Here is a 20257-nt window from a genome sequence, read left to right as displayed (position 1 = left end):
ACACTGAAAGGAAATTTAAAAAATAAAAATTAAAACAAATTCTCAACAAAATACTGGCAAACAGAATCCAACAGCATAATAAAAGGATTATTCACCATGGCCAAGCAGGATTTATCCCAGCAATGCTGGATGGTTCAACATCTAAATATCAATCATTATAATTCACATTCATAAATGAAGAAAAACCGGAAGTTCATCTCATTTAATGCAAAATAAGCATTTTACAACACTTATAATGATAAAAATCTCAACAAACTAAAAACAGAAGGGAACTTTATCAACACATAAAAGGACACTTGTGTAAATGTCCCACAGCTAACATGACACTCAATGGTGAAAGATGAAAATGTTTCCCTAAAGATGAGGTATAAACAAAAGAAGGATGCTCACTTTTACCATCGTTACTCAACATTGTACTGTATCTTCTAGCCAGAGCAATTAGACAAGAAAAAAGAAATAAAAGCACTCAAATTAGGGAGGTTAAACTATTATCAGATAACCTGATCCTACAAATAGAAAATCCCAAGAATCTTTCTGATACTATTCATATTCCTTTATAATCAGTACAGGTGACTTCTTTTATTTTCTGTTTTCCAAACAAGTTTTCTTTATTCAGCCAAGAATCACAGGGTTGAAGTTTGGAGACAAGATAAGTCTTGGACATGTAGCCCTTCATGTGTAATGAGGTCATTTACCATCCTGAGCAGCTGTGCAAAGGTCTCTGAAAACTGTATACAGTAAGTTTTTACTGTAGTCTCATAGGTTTGGATACAATTTCAAGCAGACAGCTTTGAACATGGACTCCTATACACAGTCATCTTGTAAAAATGAACTTACTGACATAAAAAATAGTCCTTAAAAAACAGGGTTTCCCATAACATATGGGAATGCATCCCACATTATCAAGACACAAGCAAAAATAGCTGTTTAAAAAAAAAAATAGCTGTTTAAAAGAAATACTATAATCAACATCAAGGTAGTTTTTTTTTTGGTTATGTGTTTAGCAAAGAATATTTACTAGATTATGTGTATGCTGGATTTTCATATACACGATTGCTTATTTTTGAGATGTAATTTCTTTGGTTTAATATAATATCATTTGTTGAGAATATAATGTTTTATTTCTAATCATAATGGATTCAACCTGTATTTATTAGAATGACTTTGTCAAGTAGTATAATGAAGTATTTTATAAGGTAAACATTTTGTTCCTTAAACTGTGTAAGAGCTATACTCTACTTTAGGAAAAAATCTAAATGTTTCATATTCCTAAGATTATTATTTTTCAAAAGCATGCAAGAGTCTCCAACTATAAATGTTTAAAGAAACAACAGCAAAAAGCTGAGAGCCAGCCTGAAATCAGTTCAGGTGTGTGCAGGATTAGATGAGGGGTAGAGATTCTATGAAGGAAAAGAAGCCATTTTTGTATTACATAATTTGATCTTGTTTTAGAATGCATAATTTCTCTCCAAGTAAGAAATTCATTTCCAGGGCGCCTGGGTGGCTCAGTTGGTTGGGCAACTGCCTTCGGCTCAGGTCACGGTCCCGGAGTCCCGGGATCAAGTCCCGCGTCAGGCTCCCGGCTCCTGGGAAGTCTGCTTCTCCCTCTGACCTTCTCGCCTCTCATGCTCTCTGTCACTGTCTCTCTCTCTCTCAAAAAAAAAAAAAAAAAAAAAAAAAAAAAGAAATTCATTTCCAAAGGTTTTGTTTTTTCCTAGACTTGAAATTCTGTGTGCTATCCCTATCATCATACTTGGCAATTCTTGAAGTTAGAAATTCTGAGTCTGGGATCTATGCACTTTTATCTATTTTCCTATTGTGGATATGAGAGCAAAAATGAGTGCTAAGACCAAGCTCTTTTATCTCTCCTAAATACTTTCTCTTCTAGAGAACAAATTTATCTAAATCTATCTTCTGTCTAAAACAGAAGAGAATAAAGAAAAAGATAGTATAGACAAATATCTTAAAATCTCAAAAGCAATCATTTCTAAATATTATGAGCCATTCATTATTATTCCTGTACTAATATAAGGTAACATTTTATCACTTATGCTATTGGCTTTACTCTCATAAAATCTTAGTGATAAGGTCTTCTGGCTATGATTTCCAATATGTCAAGTTACTAATGAGAATACTGCATGGAATGTTCATACACCATTTATTAAGTAGTTGGTTTATCTAAGTCATAGTACTTGTAATATGCCATATTCTTGGTTTAATTCTTTTATTTTTATTTTTTTAAAGATTTTATTTATTTATTTGACAGAGAGAGATCACAAGTAGGTGGAGAGGCAGGCAGAGAGAGAGAGAGGAGGAAGCAGGCTCCCCGTTGAGCAGAGAGTCCGATGCGGGGCTCGATCCCAGGACCCCGAGACCATGACCTGAGCCGAAAGCAGAGGCTTTAACCCACTGACCCACCCAGGCGCCCCTCTTGGTTTAATTCTTGTCTGGACCTAGATATATATTTTTTCCCCACTTTAAGCCCATTATAATCCTAACCAAATCTTTGTTTATAATCTAATCTTTCATTCATACTCACTTTCATTCATATTCACTTATTCATCATGATCTAGAGTAAACTCCAGCTACAAGACTACAACACTAAAATAGATTTCTTCTGTTCAGTGCTTCAGGAAAATCAGCACATTGATGGCTGTAGATGAAAGTTTAGGAGATTTTTTTTTTTTTAAGATTTTATTTATTCAAGAGAGAGAGCATGAGCAGGGGAGAGAGGAAGAAGCAGAGGGGGAAGCAGGCTCCCTCTTGAGCTGGGAGCCCAATGCGGGGCTCGATCCTAGGACCTGGGATCACGACCTGAGCTAAAGGCAGATGCTTAACCATTTGAGCCACCCAGTGACCCAAGTTTAGGAGATTCTTCAAATACTCTCATGCTTTTTATCTGCTGACTCCCGCAGTTCTTCACATCCAGGGCTCCCATCCTTGCCAAGTTCTACCAAGGATGTTGGGGTCTGTTGCCTGGTCAATCAAGCACTTGACTTGAGCCTCTTCTGACAGCCCACTCTCTGGGTGTTGGGCACGAATGTTGTGATCTTTGCTTCCTCGTGCTACAGCCACATAATCTACAAAGGCAAGTGCCTTCTCATGGCCCAGGAACAGCTCATCACTGTAAAAAAGATTAAACAAATACAAAAACATGAACCATTCATTATTTTTCCCTTGTCGCCTGCATTCCTAGCTGTCCTATTCAAATATTCCCTCTCATCACTTATAGAACAGAAGAGTCAACATCAAGCCTGCGTCCAGCTCTCTACTCGGCGGGGAGCCTGCTTTCCCACCCACCCCCCCCTTACTTGTGATCTCGCTCTGTCAAATAAATAAATAAATTTTAAAAAAGAGAGAGAGAATATAAGAATCAAATGTTCAACCGAATGTGCCACCGAGGGAGCCCAATATTCCATTTTTAAATTCTAGCCATTCTAGTGGGTGTGAACTGGTACCTCTCTTTGTATTTCTCTGATGATTAATAATTTTAAGCATCTTTCCATATGCTATTTGGTCATTTATACACCTTCTTTAGAGAAATGTCTGTTCAAATCCTTTGGTCATTTTAAAATTGGGTTGTCTTTTTATTGAGTTTTAAGAGATTTTTAAAAAATGTATTCTTGATACAAGTCCCTTATCAGCTATGACTTTCAAATATTTTCTCCCATTTTGTGGAGCTATCTTTTTACTTTCTTAATGGTATCCTGTGAGGCACAGAACTTTTTTTTTTTTTTTTTTTAGATTTTATTTACTTATTTGACAGAGAGAGACATGGTGAGAGAGGAAACACAAGCACAGGGAGTGGGAGAGGGAAAAGCAGGCTTCCTGCTGAGCAGGGAGCCCATTGCAGGGCTTGATCCCAGGACCCTGATATCATGACCTGAGCCGAAGGCGGACGCTTAACAACTGAGCCCCCAGGCACCCCAAACACAAAACTTTTAAGTTTTGATGAATTTACCTATTTCTTCTTTTCTTGCTTATGCTTTTTGGTGTTATACCTAAAAATGACAGATGCCAAATACAGGTCATGAAGATCTACTTCTGTGCTGTGCTTCTTTGAGTATTTTATAGTTTTAGCTCTTACATTTAGGTCTTTGATTCATTCTGCATTAATTTTTATGTATGGTGTGAAATAAGGATCCACTTTTATTCCTTTGCCGGAACCATTTATTGAAAAAAAATTCATACCCTAACTGACCATAGATTGCCATTTACTGTTACTTAACTGTAAAGTCCAACTTTTTCCCCCTCTTGTGAAACATTTCTATAAATTTGCTTGCTTTAGACCTCAACAAGAAACATTTCTGAAGCTAACTTAAAGGCTAACCCAGTGTGGGGTTAGCCCATACTATGTTCTCCACACCTGTGTGCTGTGCCACCAAGATCACATTTTGTCTTAAAAAGGACAGAAGCAAATTTAGAATCTAAATCTCCTCTAATATACAAAAATATTATTGTAATTGTCTAAAAAATGCTCCTGCTGGGGCTGCCTGAGTGGCTCAGTTGGTTAAGCTTCTGCCTTTGGCTCAGGGATTGAGTCCCACATCGGGCTCCCTGCTCAGTGGGGAGTTTGCTTTTCCCTCTTCCTTTGCCTCCTCTGCCCTGGCTCATGCTCACTCACTCTCTCTCTCTTTCTCAAATAAATAAATAAGTAAGTAAAATCATAAAGAAAAAAAAAAAAAAGCTCCTGCTGTTCCTGATATTGGTACAGGTTATTCCAGGTACTGACCTGAAGACTGTGCCAAAAAGGCAGAGGCCAAATACATAGCATTCCGAGAGATGGACACTGCCCAGCCTTAGAGAAGCCATGCTTTTTTTCATTTGTAAAATGAGGATAATAATGCTAACATCACAGGCTAAATGGAAAGTATTCAGGACTTTATACATTGGTAATTCTTCAGTAAATAGTAGCATGTTGGTGTCTTTTTTTATTTTCTTCAAAAATAACCATCTTACCAAGTAATAACTGCTGGGTTGGCACCTGCTAACTTTCTCTTAGCATAATGTATTTTTTGCCGGGGATACCAATTTTTTTCAGTTACGTTTATTTCTTGAATCCACGATCCTCCTTTTTTTAGCATTTTCTGTTCAAAATTCTAAAGGAAAAGAACATGATGTTCTCTGCTTATTATAACAGTTTATATGAACACATCCAAACAGAGTAAATAAGCAATAATTTAAAAATAAGTATCTTTAGCTGGAGAGAGCTTTATAGCTTTTTATACACATTCTAATAGCACTGCACATAACAGTGTCAATGGCAGTGAGGGACGGCAGTTAGGTATCACACAGTGTCAAGGATGCCATCACTAACCTTCATTCTTTTGGGGATGTATTATGAAGAACCTCAACATTTAATAAAGCACTATGTGTCAAATCAAGGACCCTCACATGGAACAGATTTTAAGCTAAAAGTTTTCTCAGAAATCAGACCTATCACCGATAGTCTATATTAACTCTTTGTTAGAAATATATTCATTTGAAACAACAGTTTTCTCCAAATGAAGACTATGTTTCTTACATGTTTCTTACAGTTTTCAGGTCACCTGGCCCCAAATGTTAATTTTAAGAAATACTACATGAAACAATTAAATATTTTAATAAATACAATTTGATGTATTTCCTTCATATAATAAGAGATGCCAGATCAGTCCCTGGCAAAGGTAATAAAAATGAAAAGTGCATATAAACAAGCCTACTTTCCAGTCGAAGGAAGGTTCCTTTACGAACACGTCCATGGTGTTAATAAGCAGGTCAGAGTGTGAGCGGAAGGCTCTCAGTGCATGCACCATGACACTGGACATAACACCTGCTTCTTTCATTGGTAACATCAGATTGATAAATTGGCGTGTCAGACGAAAAGGCATCAATTCAGGGACTGGCAGAAACTAAAGAGAAAAAAATATGTACAAGCAGGGGAACGTATGAACTAGAAATCACAAAAGAAAAGGCACAAAACATCCTTCCAAAGTTAGTTAGTATTCACATTTAGTGAAAATATGAACTCTTCTTTTCTTGGAATTAGCTACACAGATGTGAATCCACAGTGCCCAAGAGTAATCGACACAATCATCTTTGCAATGCACAAACCTATCTGTATAGGACCACACAGCCTGCAGACATTTGTAAGTACAACTGAAAACATTCACTATTTAATGTCAGATGAAAGATCTGTATTGTATCACATCTTGTGGAAGACATTTACATTAAGGGGCTTCATAAAACCTTTTTACAGTCTTCCCTTTTTATAGGAACACATGTTATTCTTGGCTTTGATTATATAATTCATCACCTAACCTTCTGTAACCTGTTTGAACAAGGTCAAAACAAAGTTGAGATTATCCCTTATTCTGCAAGAATGTCAAATTTTATGACCATGAGAAACCAAGCTAATTGATATGTCATTTCTTTCTTAAAAACCATCCAGAAGGTCCTATGACTATGGTTCTAAATCAGCCAAGAACAACAAAGGCAAGGTTAGCATACCTGAGTAGCTGATCCAAATGCATGTCCAAAGTCGATTCCGATCATTCCACCTGTCTCCATGCTTATCATGAAATTGTTCAGATGTCTGTCTCCAATGCCCAGAATCCAGTGGCTAATACACATAAGAGCATGAGAACTGGCAAAGTGGGAGCGAAGTGCCAGGAAGGCCTCAGGGCCTGTGCTCATCTTCAGAAAGGCCCGCCTGGGGGAGGGAGACAAGACCTCTGTAGTCTCTGTTACACCATCAACTGGTTTGTACAGTCAGAAGGATACTTACTTTAAGAGATCAGCTGGAACTTTACTTTCTCTCCTTCTAAAAGATGTGACTGTTTCAGAACGACTAGCTGCCCTATGATTTAATAGAAAATGTCTAATTAGAACAAATTTCTATGACTTGAGATTTAAAATTTAAAATTATTTATATTGAAGCTCAAGTATCAAATAATTAGGTTTTGATGATCTGAGGCAAAACTTTTTTTTTTTAAAGATTTTATTTATTGGGACGCCTGGGTGGCTCAGTTGGTTGGACGACTGCCTTCGGCTCAGGGCGTGATCCTGGAGTCCCGGGATCGAGTCCCACATCAGGCTCCCAGCTCCATGGGGAGTCTGCTTCGCTCTCTGACCTTCTCCTCGCTCATGCTCTCTCTCACTGTCTCTCTCTCTCAAATAAATAAATAAAATCTTTAAAAAAAAAAAAAGATTTTATTTATTTATTTGAGAGAGAAGAGAGCATGAGAGAGAGAGAGAGAGAGAGAGAACACGAGCAAGGCAGGAGGGGTAAAGGGAGAGGGCTGCTGAGAAGGGAGCCTAATGTGGGGCTTGATTCCAGGAACCTGAGATCATGACCTGGGCAGAAGGAAGATGCCTAACTGACTGAGCCACCCAGGCGCCCAAGGCAAAACTTCCTAAGAAACAAAAGTAACATGCAACTTTGAGAAGAAATAACTAGTTAGTAAAATGGAAAATCAAAACAAAACTTACTTAAACATTGCCATGTAAGCACCAGCGTCGTATTTCCCAGACATCTTTGCCAGCCAGTCTCTATATTCACATGGTGGTGCTTTGGGATCACTGACAAGCAGGAAAAAGGGAATCAGCCGTAGGAAGATATTTAGCATTATAGTGATTTCAATGGCAAAGATCACCAAGAATTCATTGAAAAATAATGAAGAACCAGGGAAAGAACTATGACTTTTACTCATATTCAATATTAACACTGAACCCATGCTACTCTGGATATAGAATCTCAACATATCATTATTCATTTTTAGTTACTCCTAAAGAAACCAAAGCTACTTTCTATGCAAAAATTCAGGCACAAAATGATCAGATACAATCAATTTCCACTTCATACAGAGAGGAGCAAGATGAACTAAACCTAAGTGTTTAGGATCAAGGCATATGGTTCTAAAAATCAGGTAGTGGAAAAGAACCGTAACAACTTACTTAGAATAAGCAAGAAGTGATAGACGATACTACCACTACAAACTAAAAGACCACAAATTATGTGTTGAAGATGGGTGAATTCTATTTGGATTGCCACACTTTTTCTTCACCACTTCAAGTATGCAGATACATACAAAATCCATACTAAATACAGTAAGATATTTTCTTAAATGACAATGGCTTTGAATTGAATTTAGAAAGCTTTTAGTAATACTTCACAAGCAGAAGCCATACTGGGCTGCTGGAAATGTGTTTGTAGTTTGTAGTTTGGCTACTTTGGGGTTTGTCAAAAGCCTTAACAAGTTTTCCTAAAAAGAAATCTAAAGATAGAACTATTTTATGTGTTAGTAGTTCAGTCACTTAGAGTGAATCTTTTCTGAGTTGTTACTAAGTTAATTCCACAATACAGCTTTCCATTTCAGTCTAAATTCTCTTCAAGTTTCATTTGGGATGAAAATATTTAGGTTGGAAAACTGCAACACACAAATTAAGAAAAAAGTAGCAATGATTTTACTAATGGGGCTGGAAGTGCCTTGTTTTAAAAACGTAGTGGGAAGTAATTTATAAACTTCTGTATTTGAAAAGCACTTTAAACTCCATTGATACCTATGTTTAACTTATGTATTTTAAACTATCTCATCTTAGAAATGGAGGCATGGGAACAAGGGAAAGGCAAGTCATTTTTTCAAGATTCCTTCTGTAAGTCAGCACCACTATAAGTTAGCACTGGCGTGAGATCTGGACTTCCTGACTCCTGAAAGTACTGTCCTTCAGTTTCCCTATCTTCCAGGGAATGCAGAAACAACTGTACACAAAGGACTCATATTAAAAATTCATAAACTCAGCCTTATTTAGCAGGAGCATGAGTTTGATAAGAAAATGCTTTATTTTACAGAAATCATTTTTGATTGGTGAGAATTTTGCTCCCATGTAAGTACTTTCAGGACAGAAGAGAGTACAATGAAGAGAAATAGGCCTTGAAGCTATTTCCATTTCCTCTTCCTTCATCTAATAGTTAGGCATCAAGATTTGTCAACTCCTCTTCAAAATGTCTTTCAATGTTGTCCTTATTTTTCTTCACAGAAACAAAAAACAAAAAACCCCTTTCTGATTAAAAATATATGTTCATTGTTGAAAACTTGGAAAATATAAAAGGATAAAGAAAAATAAAAAGCATCAATATCATGATCTAGAATTAATCACTAATAATCCTAGCTATCCCATTTCTATATGCTGGGCAGCCTAGGACAAGTTACATAACCTCTCTGGGCCTTAACTTCCTCATCTGTACAGAGGTGTTAAAATAACTTGTAGGTTTTTGTAAGAAAGAAATACTTCATACAGATTAAGAGCTGAGAATACTGCTTAGCATGCAGAAAATGTTTAATCAAATGTTAGCTGCTAATCTTACTATTTGTTTCCTTCAAGATTTTTTTTTGTTGTTGTTGCAAAGCTAATACTTTTTTTTTTCATTGTGGTAAAATTTATGCAGCTACTGTTTGGAACCCTCTACTTCATTTAGTTTATAAATCCAGCCAGAAGTGGAGAAAACAACTAGCCAGGGTGTGGCTCAGAGTCCCAAATTAGAAGGGGACCAGAAAGGTCACTAGAAACACAAGGTAGAGGAAACTTAATATAAACTTAACATTACTCAGGGAGATTAGGACTGGGGAATAACTAGGTTGCAGGATGTGTCTGCGCAGAGATGAAGAAGTATTTAGGCTCCACATCACCTTGTATAAGCTGCTTTCTCCTCTCGTGACATGTTACTCAAAAGAAAGTCCTTCAAGGTGAAAGTATTTTCAATCCATTCAATTAGTCCTAATCTGAAAAAGAGAAGAAATAGTTTATGAAAACAAACCCAAACTGTTTTTCCTCACTAGAAAAAAGTTCTGTAGAATCAAAGCAGAACAGATTTCTTCATGTCAGTTCATTTACCTTCTCCACATTAAATCTGGAAATCATAGATTTGTAAGTGTTTATTAGTTCTGTTTAGCCCAGTCTTTGTGAAAGCTTAAATACCAAATTGTCAAGTGACCTCCAATCCCACCTCTGTAACCTTAAACAAGGATTTGGCTCAGTGCTAGAATTTCCATTCATATAAGTCTGTTCTAGAATGACTGTGTACATTGGTCCTACCTGGAGGTCATGGGTATGACATGGTAGGTCTTCAACTGCATGTTTCTCTGGCTACAGGCAGCATCCTGAGAAAGGAGGACATTCATGACTTCAAAGAGTTGTTCAATCCGCTGGTCCTGCCGCAGGTCTTCACCCCCCTTGACAAGGAAAGGGTATTCTTTCTCATCATGGCCTCGGATGATGATGCGCTTTGGTTTTCTGATAGAGGCCATGACTTTTACCTTTAAAAATTAAAATATTTTAGATGCAGTGTAAGAATCTGACCAAACAGCTGATCATACCATTATCAAGAGAGGAAAGTAAGGCTGGTTGGCACACATTCCTCAAAGAGATACCTTTCTTTGAGGATAAAGTGAAGTGACAGAAAAATAATAGAGAACCTAGTGCCAGCAAAGTATTTGTTACCTGTTTATGCCTACTGCTGTGCCTCTAGAAACTGCATGTCCCTTATTATAAATGATTGCTTATAAATGTGGATATCCTTAGTAATGAGCAACATACAAACTTCCTAAAATCAATTAATTTAATTCTACATATGTTTTAAGATAGATACACACACAAAGTTTACTCTGAGTTTGTACACTGAAACACTGAAGCATTATATTAAGAGATTCAATATGTAATAGGATCAGAATACGCTGTGCATTTGAGATCACGATGGGTAACTGTCTTTTCTTTAGTAAAGACAAATATGTCAATCTTATATCTGAAGAACTCACACTCACAATCTTTACAGAAATCAGGTGTGACTGATGAGAAATTTTGCTCCTATGTAAATCCTCTCAGGACAGAATATAGTACAATGAAGAGAAACAGGCCTTCAAGCTATTTATAACTATTTCCTCTTCCTTCATCCAACAGTTACTCACCAATACTTGTTAAACACTGGCAACAGTCACAAACACTGGCACCTACCCGTTCATCAAACCCAGAGATTCGTGCATGGTATTCTGGCATTGGCTTTCCTTTGCCATCATATTGACCTAAGACAAACCACAGAAGCCTTACTTAGATATAGCTTGTTACAGAACCCTGTATTTTTAACACATACCTATTGATCAAATAATAATTTAAAAAAAAAGTTGTATGATAAAATTTTTTACTTAAAGTTTTCACTTTAAAAAAACTTGACTTTTAAAAAAAGATTTATTTATTTATTTTAAAGAGAGAGAGAAGGAGTACATGTGTTGGGGGTGTGGGGTGGTGGGGAAGGGCAGAGAGAATTTCAAGCAGAATCCCTGCTAAGTCGTCACCTGACAGTGGCTCGATCTCATACCCTTGAGATCATGACCTGAGCCAAAAGCAAGAGTTAGATGCTTAACCAACTGAGCCACCCAAGCGTCCCTCCAAATTTGAGGTTTTTTTTTTTTTTTAATAATACTATTATTTCTCAATTTGACTAATGGAAGTTAGCTTCCGATTCTAATGGAGTAGACAAATTACAAACAGGAAAAAGAATGCATTAAGCTACAACACTTTATTTCAAGGAGAATCAAGCTACATATGAGGAGGCTTACATTTTCAGCTTTTCTTTATGCAATGCAGAGCTGTTAATAATAAGAAAGTCTCCAATTTGTTTTTATATCCACTAGATGAGAATATGAATAACCATAAAAAAACATTTCTTTGGCAAATTCCAGGGTGAAGAACATGGAATGTGTAAAGATTGTCTTTGAAAAATCACATCAGACCAACTTGCTGTGTGTCTCTATCCTCAATGTCACCATTATTTGTCCTGAAGGTAAGTCATTTATCATTACCTTGTCATTTTGTTTTTTTAAATATTTTTTATTTTTTAATAAACATATAATGTATTATTAGCCCCAGGGGTACAGGTCTGTGAATCGCCAGGTTTACACACTTCACAGCACTCACCATAGCACATACCTTCCCCAATGTCCATAACCCCATCACCCTCACCCTACCCCCCACCCCCCAGCCCTCCTCAGTTTGTTTTGTGAGATTAAGTCTCTTATGGTTTGTCTCCCTCCTGATCTCATCTTGTTTCATGTATTCTTTTCCTACTCCCCCCAACCCCCCCATGTTGCATCTCCACTTCCTCATATCAGGGAGATCATATGATAGCTGTCTTTCTCCGATTGACTTATTTCGCTAAGCATAATACCCTCTAGTTCCATCCACGTCGTTGCAAATATCTTGTCATTTTAAACGGGACCAACCTATACATCCAAGGAAGTGATCTGCACTTATACCTGTATTACATTTCTTGAAGAAAAGTTATTTAGGAGCAAAGCATGAGTATATTCAGAGGAAATTACAGTTACATTATTATTAAATGGAAGTCCGAATACTTGTATAATCAGGAAAATAAGAAAACTACAGTCTAATTAGACATTTAGTTCAGTGTATTCACTCACAGTAATTATAGACTCTCCTAATGACAAAAAGGTATGGTGATATTTTAAATTCTTTAAAAAAAAAAAGGTAACTGTCAAGAACCCAATATTCCTAGTTTTAGAAATCAAGAATCCTTGCTATGCCACTATTCTCCTTAAAGTCCAATTTGTCACCCCAAGGGTAAACTCACCAGGAATTTCCAGCTCATTTCTCAAAAATTCTATTTTGAAGTCACTCATCCAGGGTGAGCATTCTTTCAGATTCCCAGGTGGCTTTGAGTCTCTGCCCATTTTATAAAACAGTGAGTCAGTAATGTCAGTAAAGTCACGGAGTTTCATTCCAGGTAACTTAGAACCTCCTTTCCCAAAGTGTTTATCAAATTCTTTTCCAAAATCCTGAAATTAATAATAATTTACATTAAATATTAGTGTTTAGTTTTATAATTTGGGAAGGGCTCTAGATTTATACTTTTGCTTTCATTGAATGTTTTTTGTGTTCCTCTAAAAAGACATAAAGGATACAGTTAGTAATGACCTATCAAAAATTCTAATCATAAGTTTTAATAAGGGCTTAAAAACCTTTTAACCTCTTTGTGTCCATTGTCTAGTTACTGATCTACATTATTATGACAGCAGGAGTAATTAGGAATGAGGTACTAAGTAAAGGGAGTAATTCAATAAAAATGAAAAGCCCGTGATTCTTCATCAGAGCTAAAGAGCAAAATATAAAAATGCTACATTCCTTAATAAAGGTCTTTCAAGCCATTATTTTGGATCACAAGCCAGTGTTAAACATTGTTTAGATAATTTACATTTCTTTTATTATAATCTTTTTTTCAATTTAAATTTTGGTTAGTAAACATACAGAGCAATATTAGTTTCAGGAGTAGAATTCAGTGATTCCTCACATACATACAACACCCAGTGCTCATCACAAGTGCTCTCCTTAATATCCATCACCCATCTAGCCCATCCCCCACCCACCACCCTCCATCAACCCTCAGTTTGTTCTCTACCTTTAAGAGTCTCCTTGTGGCTTCTTTCTCTTCTTTTTCTTTTCCCCCTACCCATATGTTCATCTGTTTTCTTTTTAAATTTCACACATGAGTGAGATCAAATGGTATTTGTCTTTCTCTGACTGACTTAACTCACTTAGTATAATACACTCTAGCTCCATCCATGTCGCTGAAAATGGCAAGATTTCATTTTTTTAAAGAGATTTTATTTATTTATTTGACAGAGATCACAAGTAGGCAGAGAGGCAGGCAGAGAGAGGGGAGAGGAGGAAGCAGACTCCCCGCTGAGCAGAGAGCCCGATGCAGGGCTCAATCCCAGGACCCTGGGGTCATGACCTGAGCAAAAGGCAGAGGCTTTAACCCACTAAGCCACCCAGGCGCCCCATGATTTCATTTTTTGATGGCTGAGTAATATTCCATTGAATATACATCTATCTATCTATATATATATATGCGCCATATCTTCTTTATCCATTCATCAGTTGATGCACATTTGGGTTCTCTCCATAGTTTGGCTATATTGATAATGCTGCTATAAACACTGGGGTACATGTACCTCTTCAAATCTGCATTTTCATAGATAATTTATATTTCTAAAAGTAATTATTAGACATCCTTTATCTTGGAACATAACAAACATCTGTACTAGTCTCTACTCAAGTATTTAATTAAATTATAATCCTGATATCAAAACAAAAAAAAAACAAAAAACAAAACTTAAAGAGAATCACTAATTGTGACTTAATAATAGTCGCCAAAGATTTACCCAATTATCTTTCATTTTACAATTTTTTTTTTACCAGATTTAAAACTTACCCCAAAACATAAATCTGGTTAAAGGAAATATATCTCCTATTTTACGATAATCCATTATAGGACAATTGACATATATAAAACAAATTTATTCTTTAATCTGTAGATGGACTGAAAGTATAGAAACAATCTCCAGTTCTTAAAATACATAAAAAGATTAGCTATTTCCCAAACATAATCAGCACCAACAACATATGTGAATGGCATAATGCCCTCTCTGAAGTGAAATCTGAGGCAATTCTGTTTGGGTAGATTATTATTTTAATTAATTAATTAAATGCAAATTATGCATTGATTTGGTATGAAGCAGAGAGTTCTAGATTTATTTTCCAAGGTACTCGAATTAACCTCAAAACAAGTATTGTGGGCACCTGGGTGGCTCAATCGGTTAAGAAGCTACCTTTGGCTCAGGTCATGATCCCAGGATCCTGGGATCAAGTCCTGCATCGGGGTCCCTGCTCAGCAGAGAGCCTGCTTCTCCCTCTCTCTCTGCCTACTTTTGTTCTCTCTCTCTCTCTCTATCAAATAAATAAATAAAAATTTTAAAAAACAAAAACAAACAAGTATTGTGCCTGGCAGGGATGATAGGGCCACTCTGATAACCCTCCCTCCGTTAGAGTTGGATGCAGCTGTGCTCCGCAGCAGCTGGGAAGAACAGTGGTCTATCCTAAGAGATTTCTAGGGTAGAGCATTATGGTACCCAGCATGCAGGAAACGAAATGGCCATGAATTCGAAGGGATAACATGCAGTCTTCACTGAGGACCACACAGTAATATTCTACATGGACTGATGAACAGGGCCACTGCAGATATTCTCACACCAGCTGAGGACAGAGAGAGCAAACTAGGATGAAATACCCTGCCCTCTGTCTTGGGCCGGAGTCAGAGCATCTTGAGAGGAGGGCAAATAGAGGAAGGCTGCAGAAGAACAGTACTGCTGAAATGAAGCTTTCTCACAGGTGATGGACTGGTTTCACTATGCTAGGGGACTTGCTATCAGTTGCCATTCTGCTGTTCTCTCCATTTGATACAGGGCAAGTCTCTTGTTTTTCAGAACTAGTTTCTTTGTTTAGAACAAGGTATGGCAAAATACGGCCTGCAAGTCAAAGCCCCCTGCCTGTTTTTAATAAGTAAAATTTTACTGGAATCCTGCCAACCATGCCTGTTCATTTACATACTGTCTAGGGCTGCTTTCACACTAGGATGACAGATTTGAGTACTCGTAACATGAGACTGGTATGGCCTGAAAACTGAAAATCTGGACCTTTACAGAAAACACATGTAGACCACTGGTTTAAGAAGAAAAAACAAACACAAAGATGTTTTCAAATCTAGTGTTCTACAATTTTATAAAATTTATGAATGCTGGTACACTGATTTTAAGGATATTTACAGTATGTAGATTTACTTCTGAGGCTCTTGTATATTCAATAGTGTGAGATAGATTTGATATGATGTACAGCCCAATATTATGTCATAACATGAAGTACAGAGAGTTATGGTTTTATCTTTACTTTTAGGATATATCACCGATCACATTTAGGCAACAGATAGTCCTGCATGTTCCCACATTCATACTACATTAAAACTACCCTAAGTAGGAATGTACCTAAAGTACCCACCAAAATCTAACTCTCCTTATCAAAACTATACCAATTATTCATCTAATTCAAGATGCTAGTTTCACATCAGGCAGCATTTTAGGAGATGGAGAGAAAACATGAGAAAGACAAAATTCCTGTCCACAAGTCTAATTAATTCATAAATGAAAGGAAGAGCTAAAGAGAAATATCATTTTACACTCCTAAGGGTGTCCCCAGAAGAACCTATACACACATAGTCACAGCAGCAGCATTCATAACAGCTAAGACATGGAAACACTCCAAATGTCCATCCACTAACAAAAGGATAAATAAAATGTGGCATGTTCTTACAGTAGAATAATATACAGCAATTAAAAGGAATGTCTAGAAGAGGCAAATCTACAGAAACAGAAAGTAATTTAGTGGTTGCTTAGCATGACAGGAGGTGGGGGATTGGGAGTAACTGCTAACAGGTATGTGCTTTTATGGGTGATAAAAATGTTCTAGGGGTGCCCAGGTGGCTCAGTTGGTTAAGCAGCTGATTTCAGCTCAGGTCACGATCTCAGGGTTCTGGGATCAAGCCCCACATCAGGCTCCCTGCTCAGCAGGGATTCTACTTCTCTCTCTGCCCTCAGCCCCGCATCCCCAGCTCATGCTTGCTCTCTCTCTCAAATAAATAAATAAAATCTCAAAAATGGGGCATCTGGGTGCCTCAGTTGGTTAAGCATCTCCCTTTGGCTCAGGTCATGATCCTGGGGTCCTAGGATCAAGCCCTGCACTGGGCTCTCTGCTCAGTAGGGAGCCTGCTTCTCCTCCCTCTGCCTGCCCCTGCCCATTGCTTGTGCTCACTCTCTCTCTAGTGCTCTCACTCTTTCTCTCTCAAATAAATAAATAAAATCTTAACAAAAAACCTTTTAAAAAAGGATAATGTTCTAAAACTGATGTGTAATACTTACATAACTCTGTAAATATAGTAAACCCACTTAAAGGGAGCAACAAGCACAATGCATGGTGCTGTGAAAAATCTGGACATCTCAAGGTTCATTTTTATCTCCACTGGCTCCAAGGGGTTTCCTGATTCCCTCCAAACTGAGGCATGTTCTCTTCCTTTCAACTCTAGAACAACTTTAGAAACAGATTTCATGTATCATATTTGTTCTCAAGCCACAGTTTTTACATACTGCATTTGTCAGACATCCCTCTGAATACAGGAACTGGGTCTGTCTTCTCTTTGTATGTCCTGTAGCATCTAGGAGTATGCCTTGGACAGAGGGAAGGGCTCAAAATGGTCATCAACTTGTACACAATACAAGTATTTTCTTTTTTTTTTTTTTAAGATTTTATTTATTTACTTGACAGAGATCACAAGTAGGCAGAGAGGCAGGCAGAGAGAGAGGAGAAAGCAGGCTCCCTGTGGAGCAGAGCGCCCGATGTGGGGCTGGATCCCAGGACTCTGGGATCATGACCTGAGCCGAAGGCAGAGGCTTTAACCCACTGAGGCACCCAGCGACTCTGCAAGTGCTTTCTTAATCCAACATTCAAATAACTAGGAGAATGAAAAACATTAAACTACAGCATTAAGGAGGGCACTTGGTGTTGTATGTAAGCAAACCACTGAATTCTACCCCAGAAACCAATACTGCACTATATGTTAACTAATAAAATTTAAATTAAAAAGTTAACAAATATATTAAACCACATGTAACCTTCAAATCTAAAAATCTGAGCATGAAGAACAGAATGCAGTAAAAGCCCCATGGTTTTATCTATTGCCCCACCTGCCACTATCTGACCTAAATATGTGCATCACTATCTCACCAAAAGCATTAGATCTGAAGATAAGTTTACAACTTTAACAGACATTTTAAAACCAGGATTATTAACAAACCATCAAATATAAATACTGATCTTCACAATGATTACATTATTATAAAGTCAGGCTGCCACCAATCCATACCTGAATAAACCGCTTTCTGAAAGCCCCAAGGCCTGGAGCCCTTGGGTTTCCCAAGGCTGCATACATTCTTTCATACATCTTTTCAATGTTTTTTTTATTAACAGGGGTTTTTGCCAGTTCGACTTTCATATCATCAATCCAATCCTGGGAAGAAAAAAAAAAAAAGAACAACCAAGTTGACTGCAAGGAGGTTTTATCCAAAATCTATGTTTTATGAACTAGAAGCTATTACATTACCTTAAAGAGCATTTCAGGATTAGAGAGCTGTTCTAGGGCACTAATAAAATCTTGAATCACTCCTCCTTGATCCAACTTAATTTTAATCCTATAAAACAATTACCAAGGCCCACAGTTTATTTACATATAATTATTTATATTCATATATAAAATTATATTATTACCAACTAATAGTCTAGGGAAAGAACAATTTTAAAATTTTGTTCAATATTAGATGAAGTACAAAGCATACAGTCTATCAAGAGTTGAGCTTCTTAGATAAAGGGAAAGCAAATCTCTTTGCAAATGTTGTTGACATTTTAATGTGCACAATTTGATACATACGGTTTCTGAAATTATGTTATGAAAGAAAAGGCCACTTTCTCAACATGCTTTCAAAACTTTCTCTTTTTTTGTTTTAAGATTTATTTATTTGGGAGAAAGAACACATGCATAAAGTGGAAGAGGGGCACAGGGAAAGAGAGAATCTCCAGCAGATTCCCAACTGAGCAAGGAGCCTGACTCTGGGGTCTTGATCCCACGACCGTCAGATCATGACCTGAGCTGAGATCAAGAGTTGGACGCGCAACCAACTGAGCCACCCAGATGCCCTTCTTTTTTCTTAAAAACAAACAAACAAACAAACAAAAAAAATTAATCATGTTGCAGTTGACTATGTTGAGAGACCCAGGGGTGGGCCGGGCACCATTGGTGGCAGATGGACTTACAGCAGCCAACCCATCCAAAAACCATGACAAAAGTGGTGTCTTACTCTTACCTTCCCAGAAACACTCTAGTTAAGATAAATGAGCTCATGACAACAAAAAAACAAAAAAACAAAAAAAAAACAGAGAATGCCTGAAACACCATGTATTTACCAAGTATTCTTGCAAAACTAGTATGTCATTGCTAGTTATATCTGAACTTATAAATCAAATGAAAAAATGAAAAGGATGGCACTTCAGGCAGCCTACTTAGTAAGAGGGGCTTCCCGGTATTTTGAATTAAAGAACAATTTCAGGAACTGATTTCAAAAAGCATCTTATCTGTCTGCCTCAATCAACTGATTACTGTCAACTCTTACTATCATAAGGACAGAATTTTCATGAATAACATTCTAAGATGAAAAGTATTTTATAAAAGGAAAGAAATTCAGGGGCATATGTCTGGCTCAGTCAGTAGAGCATGCAACTCTTGATCTCTAGGTTACAAGCTGGTGCCCCACACAGGGCATAAAGTTAACTTCAAAAAGGAAAAAAAAAAAGAAAAAAAGAAGGGGGGCACCTGGGTGCCTCAGTGGGTTAAGCATCTGCCTTCAGCTTAAGCAGTGACTGGACTGAGTCCCATATTAGGCTCCCAGGTCAGCGGGGAGTCTGCTTCTCCCTCTGACCCTCCCCCCACTCATACTTTCTCTCTCTCACTCTCTCTCTCAAATAAATAAAATCTTAAAAAAAAAAAAAAAAGGAAAAAGTTCTGTGATAAATAACATACCTGGGGTAGATATATTCAACAAAGAGATGTCTAAGATTTTCTATTTTTTTTCAATTTATTTATTTTCAGAAAAACAGTATTCATTATTTTTTCACCACACCCAGTGCTCCATGCAAGCCGTGCCCTCTATAATACCCACCACCTGGTACCCCAACCTCCCACCCCCCAAGATTTTCTATTTTTTAATGATAGCTCTAATTAATTTGAAGACAAACACAAGCTTCTATGTGTTTTATTTATCTTTTTAAGTTAGCTCTATGCCCAACATGGGGCTTGACCTCAGGACCCCAAGACCAGCAGTCATGTGCTCCACTGACTGAGCCCCCATGTGTTTGCTTTTATCATACACTTTAAAACCTATAGTATTTGATTAACCCACCTTGCCACAAACTCCTTATTCTTATGGCCAGTAGAAGTATCTTTGAAGGAATAGCTTTCACTACTTATTATAAAGGGGTAGGCAATTGCCTGTGGATAGTTATTAGCAATCTCTTCCACAGTATGCTGGACAGCAACAGCTTCCTCTTTGTCCAGTAAGGCCACCATATGGCTGATCCAGCCAATGAACTGCCAGCAAGGAATGGAAGAAATCTAAAACACAGAGAACTGTAACTTAATAATGAATACAACTTTTAGCACTGTTTTATTGTGAAAGTATTGTGTGCCCAATATAAAATATATCTATAATCAGAAGCATACAGAAGTAAGTCTAAAATAAAACATCTTCTCTCCCTCAGCCTTCTTAGCTCT

General features: G+C 37.2%; 1 protein-coding gene across 3 annotated transcripts in view; it reads right to left on the bottom strand.

Annotated features, from left to right (window-relative positions):
* Window positions 1-2782: 2782 nt before the first annotated feature.
* PRKDC (protein kinase, DNA-activated, catalytic subunit) overlaps window positions 2783-20257 on the bottom strand; it is a 241144-nt gene continuing 223669 nt past the window's right edge. For 2 of the 3 annotated variants that reach the window (XM_044245625.1, XM_044245628.1), the window contains 13 exons: window positions 19887-20098; window positions 18038-18125; window positions 17801-17944; window positions 12623-12827; window positions 10990-11057; window positions 10075-10295; window positions 9669-9761; window positions 7471-7560; window positions 6767-6838; window positions 6490-6691; window positions 5703-5891; window positions 4960-5099; window positions 2783-3124 (listed from right to left, as the gene is read on the bottom strand). In XM_044245625.1, coding sequence (XP_044101560.1) covers window positions 2920-3124; window positions 4960-5099; window positions 5703-5891; window positions 6490-6691; window positions 6767-6838; window positions 7471-7560; window positions 9669-9761; window positions 10075-10295; window positions 10990-11057; window positions 12623-12827; window positions 17801-17944; window positions 18038-18125; window positions 19887-20098 — 1929 coding nt within the window. In that variant the 3' untranslated portion in view covers window positions 2783-2919. The remainder of the gene's footprint in view (window positions 3125-4959; window positions 5100-5702; window positions 5892-6489; window positions 6692-6766; window positions 6839-7470; window positions 7561-9668; window positions 9762-10074; window positions 10296-10989; window positions 11058-12622; window positions 12828-17800; window positions 17945-18037; window positions 18126-19886; window positions 20099-20257) is intronic. The other variant, XM_044245626.1, reaches the window with a different exon arrangement.

The sequence above is a fragment of the Neovison vison genome, chromosome 4 (genome assembly GCF_020171115.1).
Source record: "Neovison vison isolate M4711 chromosome 4, ASM_NN_V1, whole genome shotgun sequence".
Lineage (NCBI taxonomy): Eukaryota > Metazoa > Chordata > Mammalia > Carnivora > Mustelidae > Neogale > Neogale vison.
The sequence above is the reverse complement of the archived record's forward strand: the minus strand, read 5'-3'. Positions and strand labels throughout refer to the sequence as shown.